This window comes from Pyxicephalus adspersus, chromosome 3 (genome assembly GCF_032062135.1).
Source record: "Pyxicephalus adspersus chromosome 3, UCB_Pads_2.0, whole genome shotgun sequence".
In the NCBI taxonomy this organism is placed as follows: Eukaryota; Metazoa; Chordata; class Amphibia; order Anura; family Pyxicephalidae; genus Pyxicephalus; species Pyxicephalus adspersus.
The window spans coordinates 76,769,032-76,781,502 of record NC_092860.1 but is presented as its reverse complement, the minus strand read 5'-3'; the positions used below and the strand labels follow the sequence as shown (position 1 = coordinate 76,781,502).

The following is a 12,471-nucleotide window of genomic DNA, read 5'->3' as shown; positions in this document are numbered from 1 at the left end:
TATCTCCAGAACAAGGGTTCCCATTGAAATATTAACTTTCACCTCTTGTTTCAGTTGTTTCCCACTACTTTCTCTCTTGATGACAAAACCACGTCTATCCAATATCATTTTAAAAAAAGTTTGGCTATATGTGCACTCTAAGGAGTTGGACTGAGATAAAGCTTGGTGTGTTTGTAAAAAGCCTTCTGGGTCCTGGCATTCTATAATACTGCATGCACTGGAATGTTGGATAAGAATAGGAAAAGCCATCATACCATAATAAAGATCAAGGATCAGAAGTGGACCATTATCATTCAGTCGCAAGGATATGTGAAAACCATCACAGATCTCTGCAAAACTATTGCTGTCGGCTGGCCAGGATTGCAGGTTTATGGGTTACAAATACAAAAAAAAAGCCTTATGTGAATTCTTGCTAAAAGAGAATTATACAGTTTGCACTAATTATATGCTTAATTATGTTGAAAATGTGTTCGATTTTTTTTTTAAAACTGCATCTGAGAAACATTTGTGCAATTGAAAGTGATACTCCTGGTTTTGGTTTTTCATTTATTGACTTTTTTTCTCACATTTTCTCACATTTTTCTCTTCCTTGTAAATTTACTTGATTCCGGTGTTTGTCAATGGATAGAAGCAATGACCTGTGTGGTCATTCTCTGTTTCATACTCCGCACAGCCCAGCCAAGAGTCTTTGCTTTTTTGCATTTAACAATTGGTCATTGAATCCCAGAATTGTAAAATGATGTTAACTAATGCACTATGGATTTGCCATTTGCTGTTTGGAGTCTTTTTTATAAAGCAGAAAATTTACCTTCTACCAAACATTTTCTGGAGGGAAATCATTTTAGGTCAATTTGCATTCAATGGGTGTGATTGATTCTACTCCATAGAATGGTGAATGTCAGATTCACTACTTTATAAGTAGATTTCTAGGAGTATTATTTTATCTTCTGATAGAAAAAGAGCTTACTCCATGCTTTCAGAGTACAACTGGCATGAGCTTTGTGGTAGGGAACGTTCTCAGTGTTTTTCAGTTTAGAGTTTAACTAATATAACCTGTTTGATACTCACTTTGGGCTTTATAATGTTTTATATCACATTTTACATTTTCACTGTTTTGGCTACATTGTATTTGGTGCTGAAATAAGCAGCAGCCTGTAATCACATACAGCTGTACAAGCTGCACATGCAAGTTTGAGGTTTAAATATGGCTCGTAAAATAGTTCTATCATCTGTACATTACATTGCTTTAAACCTGTTGCTGAAGAGACAGTACCTAGCTAAATGTATGTTTTTGTGTCTATTACAACTATATTGATTGTTTTCTACATTGCCCATTCCAGCGTATGCAAGAAGGTAAGCAACTCATAAATAGAAAGGAACATGCTCTCTGTAATAGGAGCCATGGCTAAGATCATTGGAAACAGGGACATTGCTAGGATTGCAAAAGATCATTGGCATTCCTGGGCAGCCTGAAGAAAGATAGAAACTAAACTTCAGTAAGATATGAAATACTCAAATGGAGCTCTGTATTACTGAACACATAATTAAATGTGTTTTTAAAGGCCAGCAGTGGAAGAAAATTAATTTCACTTGTTATCAGCTTTTTGCAGTCTCTTTACAGCAAAGATCAGATTAGAAGGTGAAAATAACACAAGGACACAGTGCCCACAGAGTTTATATTTTAAATTCCTATGCAGTGAAATTAGATCATGTTGGGCTCCATAGAATAGAGTTCAGTTTATGTGCTATAGTATATACATTAATTCATTAATATAATATATACACTCACCAGACTATTAGGTAAATCTGTTAAACTGCCTAATGCAAATATCCAATCAGCCAATCAATTCAGTACATTGAGAAACATAGTCATTGTCAAGACAACCCACTGAAATTTAAATCGCGTAATAAAATGGGGGAAAAAAAGATGATTTATTTGACTTTGGATGTGGCATGGTAGTTGATGTTAAGCAGGCTGGTCTGAGTATTTCAGAAACTTCTGGGATTCACATGCAAATCCAACACTAGGGTTTCCAGAGAATGGTCCAAAGAAAGCAAAATATCATGTGCAAGGCATTCTGTTGGTGAAAATGCCCTGTTGATGCCTGAGGTGGAAGAAGAATGGCCAAACTAACAGAAAGGCAACAGTAACCCAAATGACCACTTGTTACAATCAAGGTATGCAAAAGAACATCTCTGAACACATGAAAGCAGATGAGCTGTAGAGAAGGGAGTGCACACCAGATGCCACTTCTGTCGACTAAGAACAGGCACCTAAGGCTAACATTCGCACAGGCTCAACCTAATTGGTAGATCATAAAAACATTGCCTGGTCTGATGAGTCTCAATTTCTACAGTGACATTCAGATGCCAGGGTCAGAATTTTGCATCAACAACATAAAAGCATGGATCTATCCTACCTTGTATTAACAACTCAGGCTGTTTGTGGCATAATGTTGTGTGAAATATGTTATGGAATATGTTGGGTCCCTTAGTGCCAGTTGAGCATCATTTAAATGCCACAGCCTACTTTAGTATTGTTGATGACCATGTCTATCCCCCTATGACTGCAGTGTACACATTTTCGAGGGTGATCCAGCAAACCTGCAATGTTTTAAATCCTGGATCCATTTCAGGTTTGCTGGATCACCCAGCTTCTTGGATTAAAGTGTATCTTCTCCAGCCTTGGACAGCTTTAATAAATCAGTCCCTATTTGTCAATGAGATATACATGTAAGTCCGCTCCAGACCAAATAGAAAACAGGTCTAATGTATGTCATGCTCCTCTTTCCCCAACAGGACCACTGTGCATGCTTGGTTAGGAAAACAAAATGAAGATGATGTTTTATATTTCTAATAGACCATAATTTAACTTAAGAGTTTAGTCTTTGCTGGGTCTTCAGCTCTGATATACAGTAATTCCAAAAGTAAAAATGATTAATCCTGATTACCATGAAGAATAACAAAGTGTAACTGTATTATTTTTTGATAAGTGGACAAAACACTACAGTAAGAGGGTGTTATGATTTGGTTTGATTTGGGCCAAAAAGCAGATTGGGACCCCCATCAAGCAATCATATATCTCAAACACAAAAGAAAATGACGTCAAGTATTGGTAACCTATAACAATGATCTCCTTTTTGGTCTATTAGGTATTATAGAAGCATTTTGTTATATTGGTATGATAGGTTCAAAATAATACTTGTTGTTAATACTACCAGAAATCTTCCCCCCTTCATCAACTCTCTCTTGGACAGCAAAACACCTCAATCACCTTATCAACCATATAAAGTTTAGGGTCATTTATGAATCTGTCTTTAGATTCTGATTGTTACCTCTTTCGCAATAAATCCATTTGCTACCTTTTATGTATTTAACATTATTTTGTGGTCAATTTAAGGTCAGCAGTCCTAGCTGCTATCTCATTCATCAAACACTTTTTTGTGCTACATGACTTTCTTTTTAAGAAATGTATATAAGTTTGGGTTGCAAGAAGTGCATACTACTAACCCCCATATCCCCATAGACAAAACAAATGTAAGGTATATATATTAGCCTTGTTACTGCTGCTGGGTAATTTTACATTGCTTTATCCTGTGCAGTATCTTAACTCTTGCAGCAAAGTCTCTGCTAGCACTGATTGTCTCCAGTAAATCGGAGCTGAAGTTTGCTGGCCTCTTTTACACTGCTCTTTATTATACAATCACCTCAAAAATGGAGATTTTCAGTGCAGACACCTTTCTCCTATTATTTTTCCTATTTGATTTCTCTTGGTGAAAGTAAATTCCTTTCCTTGAAAGTAAACTCACTTTCTGTTGTCTTCCTCTATTGCAAGGGCAAGGGCTAGAAAAAGGTCATCCCAACAGGACAGGTAGAGCAGATATCTGGGGTATGGCCAGTATATGGTCAGCCTATACCAACCCCTTTGTACCAAAGTATGTGTATTCTTGTGTCTATGAGGCTTCTGTTTTAAGGCATGACTTCAGAGAAATAAAAAAAGCATTTTAATGCTTCGGGTTTGGGTGGACCCTTAGCATCCTCACAAAGAAGGAGTATTGGTAACAACAAACAAAGCACACATTAGAGATGAGGCAGCAAGGGGTCTGGTTGTACAAGGTAAGATGCTTGTAGGTGCAAGGGGTTCATAAAAAAAAGCCCCACTGCAAGGTTGTTATTTATTTTACTGGAGTTAAACTTAAAAAAAATGAACATATAAATTTGACTGGTCACCCAGTCAATATACACATGACAAGTAATAAACCAATTGATAGTGTAAAATTTTCTCTTCAATCCTATTTACCATGAAAGAAGCATGGTATGCCAAATGAAAAATGCACTTTTTTATGACAGTCCTTTTTTTGTGAATAGTAGGAATAATATTGTATATTTCATTTAAAAAGAATTGTTCTTTGCATAACCAGTGATCTGTGTGGACAGGATAGAATGAGGTCTGAAAAGGATAGAATAGCATACTTAAGGTTCTCAGTGTTGAATAATGCTGAGCAATGTTTATAATACAGACAGGAATTTTGCAAAGCATGCTGATTAACAGCAGGAAAAACATTAAAGTATTTGCTGATTTTATCCTCCATATATTCTATATCACTTTTTGTCACTATAAATCATGTATTTGTTTTCTTAAGACAACAGCCATGAAGTACGCTTCCTTCTATGGATTCTGCAGCCACCTGTCCATTACTAATCCTACCCATGAGGTTTACACATTCACAGCTAACCGTTAGAGAACAGCAATGTTTACTGCCTTCCTTATGCTGTGAGAGGCAGTTTAAGACAAAACATTTATGTGAACGTTTTAATTAGTCTTTGATTACAATGCAAGGCTGCAACAGTTTGTGTAATTAATTGGACATGACATTGTGATTGCTATCAGAAGTAGCATGCCAGCTAAAAGAATTGAGGATCTTGACATGACGTATGTTGCTAAATCACTTGAGGCATGAAAAATATCATGCTATTTAGGCACTGGGAAGATTGTGCTTGATGAACTGCTATATGAAATTACAAGTACCAACACAAGAATGGATTAGTTAAACAGATGCTTGGTGCTGGATTTGCAATAAAGTACAATACCAGCAATAATATATGTATGGGCATAGATTCCTAATTTACCATTACACTTTCATTTATTTTAATTACAGTGAGCTTCACACACCTACGTTACGCCAGTGAAATACACAACTTTTTGCTCATTGCTCTATAAATGTTTTGCCTTATATACATATATTGCTTTCTAAATGTGCGTTTTATAAAGCAGTGGTATAAGGTTATTTTTAAATGGGCCCATTTTTTCTCTAAAGTTAGATTCTAGAAAACAAACACACTCTTGCTAAATTCTTTTAACAGCTTGGTAAAGCCACAGCCAGGAGTCCAATTAAGATCTGTGTTTACCATCCCCAGACAGCAGCTGAAGGGTGCTTGAGATGTTTCCCCCAGGTCTGCAGACTGTAGACCAGACTTTCTCAATCATTGATTCCTTGAAGAACCCTAAAATATTTTTTAGGTCTCAGCTAAAATCAATTTACTTCCCCCTTACAGTGTTGGCTAGAATACCCCCTTTATAGACAACTAAACATATTACTAAAGTAATGCAGCTAGCCCTACCAAATGGTGTTGGTCTAACAACTATGAAGGCATCATCAAATTGGAGATTGATCAGCCATAGTTTGAGGAATCCTTAGCAAACTCTGGAGGTACCTTGGTCAAGAATGGCTATACAGCTGTATTCTAAGACCCTTCAGTAAAGATTAATGCCATCCCTGACTTCTGAATCAAATGTTACCAATATTACAAATGAAAATGTAATGCCCCCAATATTGTATTACCCACATAAGCCATCATGATTAGTAAGAGATAAAACTTACACTATAATTCCTAGGTATATACAGATGACTATGAAGTATCATTACAACTGTACAGTGCACAATTACATAATAAAGGATCAGAACGTCTGTTTATCTGGGTCATTGATAGAAAGATCTAGTAATGAGGATCAGATATTGCTTTTTATGCAGTGTATGTTACATGGCCTGAACAAGCCCTTTGGGTAAATCTCTATACCCTTCTCCACTGTATAACCCTCCTCCACAGAAATAATTTTAGCCACTTTGGAAAGAAGGGATGATGTTTTGTCTGTGCAGACCAAAGCCCATTAGGGTAAAGTATATATTACATCACTGCACCCTGCTTCAGTACTCCTCTAACCTCCTGGGCGGTTCATTATTGTCCGGATTTATATATCGAAAAGTGATACATTGTTTTTCATAAAAATGTATTTTACAGTATAATATATTAGTATGAGTATAACAAAGTTTGAAACACAAAATCATGTCAAAATAATAAATCAAATACATTTAAAAAAATAAATTTAATATTAAACTTTGACATGATTTTGTGTTTCAAACTTTATTATACTCATACTATTATATTATACTGTAAAATACGATTTCATGAAAGACAATGTACTGCTTTTAGACATATAAATCCAGTGTATTGCATTCAATACAGTTATTTTGTATTGAATGCAATCCAAAATAATTTGAAATTCCCGCCGCTAGGGGCTGTACGCGCCGACATCACCGGGAACGTCTAGGGAACGTCAACACACTCACCGGGGGACCGATTGAGGAAGACAACGTGGCCAGAGAGAGGATGGCAGGAGCCTGGAGGACGCCTGAAATGGATCTGGTCCAAGAATAAAAACATTTGCAAAGCAAATGGCTTTTAGGAAATCCATTCCAGGTTTGCTGGATCACCCAATTTCTCTGATGAAAGTGTATCCTCTCCAGCCTTGGGGAGCTTTATTAAATCAGACCCATTATGTTGATATATTGTAAATAACATAAAAATATTTTACAATTGCTGCAAAAAACCTACTTTGTTTCACCTAATACAATTGTTTCCTTATTGTTGTCTGTTTTTCAGGCGCCAGGAGAAATTTTTATCTGTCACCAAAGAATTGCCCACTAGAAGAGGATGCTTTTAATACTGACAAACAAATCAAAACAATTTAAACAATTCCAGATATTACTTGGAAACATTACAAAGAGAATGGCAAACAAACTACTGCCTATTTTTATAAAGATACTGAACTCAAATAGTTGAAATAAAATTAAAATTAAAATTAAAAAAGCAACAACGTTAGAAAAAAATTTAAAACTAAATGAATTCCTAATTTATATAAATGCAGTAAAATCCTGATTGCCAGGAAACAAAATCTGTCCCCTAACAGTAAATGAAGATTTTAAAACTGTAGAAAATCAGATCACCAATTTTTTACAAATTCTGTAGGCAATAAATTATTCTTCTGAATGTGATCACATGCATAGTGTATTGGTAAATGTTTTAAGAATAAAGCTAGCACTGCCAGGTTCAGGTATAAGTTCTTTGCAGCAAGGTGAACAATGAGAATCATTTAAGACTAGCAAATAAAGGGTTCTGTTTGTAAATATTTTCACCTATGATTTATCCAACTTTACCCAAACTTTACATATTTTTGACATTGGATTTAATTAGAAAAATGTAAGAAGTTTGAGTAAAAATCTAGTCACACATTAATAATTCAATATATGAAATGTGTGTACATTTTAGGTAAAAGTAAATTCCAAGCTTTACACTCACATCACAGTTTGGACAATGGAGTTTCGAGGCAAACACATTGCTATTTTTCAGGTGGAATTTAGGACAAAAAGTACATTTTCCATGACACTGCTTACTTACAATAAGATCTAGATTTTTGCTATTACAAAATATTCACTTTTTGAGTTCAAATTTACTTAAGGTTCCCCAATCATCAACTTCTGTGTCTTTGCGATTCATTTATTTCTGTAATACCTTCTGGCTGAGTGACAGAAGTATTGGGACACTTCTGAAACAGATACATTTTTATCTTTATTCCACTATTACCAACAATAAAACTTCACAAATAACAAAATTGCATATATAGTTTTATCCTCAATAAGTCCCAAATGTACTGTACTTAGTGTTTTTTAAAAAAAAAAAAATATTAAGCCCAGCTAAACCCACAATTGAGGAAGACAAATTCTAAGAGCAATCCAGCTAACAGTTGTATACCTACAGTGTATAATTGCGAAGTAGTGAAGAGAATATGTTTCATGTGCTTGCACATTGCATTACAACTATTCCCTCTCATCTCTAGATTCAGGGTCAATCAGACTTGACTATGTGACACCCAAAATTAAGAAGAACAATAGACCTCAGACTTCATTTCTCAGCACCCCTGCCCTAGAGTGAAAACCTGAAGTAGGTGGTGAAAAATTTTAGAACTTTATTCTGTTAAATGAAAAATGGAAAGCATGAGAGGTCAGGGTTATGTGAATATATGCATATCCATATGCATTTGGTCAGTCTGAATCAGCATAGTGGCATTGGACGCCGAGAGAGAGAGCAGCAGCCATCATAGAGTGCTTAATAGAACTCCATCTCTAGCACAGCAATCCTCTTGTTGTCCTATTTTGGAAATCTTTCCTTTACAGTATACTCCAGTACAACAAATATTTATATTATTGGGTGTGTCTTCCATCATAAATCTCATCACAATTTTTGGCTGCACCTGTGAACTCCCTGGCGTCTCTACCCTGTTAATGGTTGAGAAAACTCTTTGCAAAGCAAGTGGTTTTTTTGTGATAATTTATGACCTATACATGTGATTAAATTCCAATAAGATATGCCTGTCCCCCTACACTCTTGAAAAAGGAGTGTTGACTGCGAAACGCATCAAGTGGGAGCAAGTATTTGTCAGATAGAAATTTGTTTTCATGTAAATAAATCTATATATATATATATATATATATATATATATATATATATATAGTGTTATGTGGGACATTGCATTGACAAAAAAATCTTGTACATATGTTGTTTTTAACATTTTTAAAATGATCAATATATTTTTTTAATGTTGTTCCCTAAAATCCCTCTTTTCAAGTTACCTGTTATTAAGGTACTTTTATGTGTGTATGTTAGTGTATAATACTGGGATTGGGACTTCTTTGATATTTTGGATGCCAATGTTTGGAACAACAATACTTGTCTTCTTTTGGATATATGCATAAGAGCCAAGAACAGCTTTACAATGGGGTTTTTAAATTTGTAAAGATCAATTCCAAAGTTGCTACTTATAATTTACACTAATTAACATGGTTGCTTTTGGAATTTACATTATTTAATTTTTGGTTCATTTGGACACGGTAAGAAAAATATTGCACTGCAAAAAATGGCAAAAATATTGCACAACTTCAAATGCTGTCTGTCTCAACTGTTGATAAAAAGATGAATGTTGATTACCTTCGGAATATAACATTTATGTTTCTCAACAGTGTAATTAAATAGACAAATGTGTGATAATGAAAGTAATATTTACACAGAGTATTTTGTTACTTACAGTTGCATGTAGTTTTCCCTTTTTGGACATGGCTAGAAATGAGTTGCTGAAAACTCCTCTTATTCCCACAATCCCCTGAGACACGGCAAATATTTCCAAAATACCTAGAACGACAGAAATCCCAAAATAAAGCACTGCTCCTGGGCTTAGGAAAGAGTGAAAAGGAAAAGAATAACAGCTTTCATTTTCTGAAGTTGTGTTCATCTATCTTTCAAGAAGTCTGTGTAAATCCATCACTCTTTTTATTAGCATTCACTTGAAACTAAAGACTGCTCAGATGTCTAGGGATCTGGCTGCGAGTTTTCCCTAAGACATTACTGACTAAGTACTAAGCCACTGCCATTTGTTGGGATAACAAAAAACAGCGTGTGGTGGACATGCCAAAAATTGGACAAAAAATATATGTTTCCATTTAGGGCCAATAAACATTGGTGATCTTGCCTCTAAAAATTGATTGCACTCAATTGGCATGTGTAAATAAAACAACTGAATATTATTTCTAAAGCAACATGTGGGCATTAAGCAGAGATGTATCATTCATTGATTGCATATTATAGAACTGATAGCCTATAATCAGCATAGATCAATGATGTTACATAACGTAGTTGATTTTGCAACTATGTAATTATTGGATGCATTTAGAGGGGACCTGATTTTGTAATTTGCCATATAAAATGTGATAATAAAAAAGGAACAAATTAAGACTTGTTTTTTTCCACTTGAAAATAATAGATACTATGTAAATGCTGCATACCGATAATGAGTTTGATTACTCAACACTGAAAAATAAAAGATCCCAAAGTTGGAGTTGTTGCCAAAACAAAACTATGAGATTTGTTACATAAAATGGTTGTAAATTTAAAATCTACTTAGAATGTTTCGCATCATGTCTCATTGTATACAGTTTTTTTAAGCAAATTATATTTTTGTGAATCCAATCTAATGTTCCTTACCTGGAGATCCTGAAATTAAGAGCATTTCTTATCACTAAGCCACTATTGTGAAATTAGAAGAAGCTTTGTCTGCCTGCCATGTGCACACCTTTAGTTGGTGGTTAGGTCTATTTTGAGACTCGGTCTACAAGATAATCAGATCAACAGCAGGGTTCCCAAAGCAGGCTGGTAATGCTACTTGCCAGTGTTACAGAGGAAATTAAAAAATGTCAGTAATTGCTTTTACTAGCAAGGGCCCAAGGTGCTCAAAGCCCATCCCATGACAAAAATGAAACCCCACTTTAACCCATCCTGCTTATTTTTAATCTTACTATGTGTCGGAAGGTATACTCAACTAGTCCACTGTTTCAGGTTCCTTGACAGTGCTTTGTGGGTGCTGCTAATGATGCATGGGGGCAGTGCAGATGATCCCATGCTACTTCCCCCTTGATGCCACTGCTGCAATGACCCCTTAAGATCCTAAATGGATCTCTGGTAAGCCAATACAAAGTGATCTTTTCAACCGGCAGTGACCTCCACACACAAATAAGGACACTGCAGGTAGTAAACCAAGACAGAGAGAAGACTGGGGCTGGAGTGTCACATAACCATGACTTAAGGTGACTTAAAAAGGGCATTCAGACAAAGTTTTTTGATTGTTAGTTACAGAGGGCTGAGGTTTAATGTTTGCCATAGTTTAAAGACTTACTGATAATAGATTTAGAGTTTACACACACTTTACATTTTCTTTCAAGTTTTGAAAAATTAGTCCTATAGTGCTAGTTTCCACTAAAGTTTGGGTTACATTTTAATCTCTTGATACTGAAAGACCATCATATTCCATTAGTTCAGTTATGCTTTTATAACCACACAATTAATCAATAAAATAGCAATTGCTAAAGAGATGGAACAGATGTCTCCTTCTAAAGTTAGCTACAAAAGTATATTAAAATACAGATCAGGAAAGTTTCATTATTGCTTAAATTTACTACAAGCCTGGTTACTGTAAACCATTTCTTCCATCTATTCAGTGAGCGTTGCTACTTTTGGCATTGAGTGTTTTATTTTAATAGCATGACTGATCTAAACAGTCATGTTTTATAAGTGGTGCCTGGTGCCCAGCAAATCTGTTAAAGTTGCACACTTTTGTGTTCTCTGCTTTCCTCTCCATAGAGACTGGGCTTCCAGCATTACTGGCCCAACAGCTCCCACCCCTCCTACCAGCCTCGGGAGCATGAAGACATTTCTGTCCCCCTTCACCTGAAGAAAGGGAGGAGCACTGCTTGTGTCTTGATATCAAAAGGTGGCACTAGGAAACTAAAACACTGTTACCGAAAGAAGCCTGTGCGTGACTTTGAAACCTTGAATGCATGAGAAGAGACCGGGTTGGTAGGGTCGAAGTAGCACTGTGGAGAGATGAATAGGGGGTCACACTGAGAAGAGCAATGAGAAAAGATGGGGTGACAAAGAAGAGACTGTGGGGGCATGGCAAGGGACTTGGTGGGATTGCAAGGAGTCACTCTGGCTTCGGAAATGGCTTCCAGAATTTAAGTTAAGAAGATGTTCTGCTATGAAAATTAGGAAAACAACATAGGTAACAAATTTGCTTCTCCATAGATAACAGTACAGAAAGTGTACAGTACTGTTGCCCTGGGAATGGCACATCAGAGTGGTGGGGGTGCGGGTAGGAGGCACAACATCTGGACTGATATTGTTCATGGATACCATAGAGCTGAAAATGTGGACACCTTGGGGAGCTCATACAGTAAAAAAATACATAATGAATATTTAAAAAAAAAAATTAATGTGGGGATTAATGTGGGGAATAAAAAGTTAATGTCTGTAAAAAAGTCAGGGGTATTACTTTACGTATTACCTTCTATGTCCTATGTACTATATATACTTCAAGCAACATTCAAGCAGCATATTGGTAGCATATTTTAGTATATTTTTTTTCTAAGTGCAAAGGAGGGGACAGTTTTACAATCAGGAGTATAAAATTCAAAACAAAATACATTATAGTTTATAGCTGCTGATGTTTCATTTCAAAGCCCCTAAACATGGCATTGTCATAAAAAATTGGTGGGTGGGTTACTGAGATCTATAGGGTTTTGTCTC

General features: G+C 35.7%; 1 protein-coding gene across 1 annotated transcript in view; it reads right to left on the bottom strand.

Annotated features, from left to right (window-relative positions):
* The window catches only part of FGF5 (fibroblast growth factor 5), a 34,373-nt gene that overhangs the window by 12,338 nt on the left and 9,564 nt on the right, over positions 1-12,471 (bottom strand). The window contains exon 2 of the mRNA XM_072407096.1: positions 9,422-9,525. Coding sequence (XP_072263197.1) covers positions 9,422-9,525 — 104 coding nt within the window. The remainder of the gene's footprint in view (positions 1-9,421; positions 9,526-12,471) is intronic.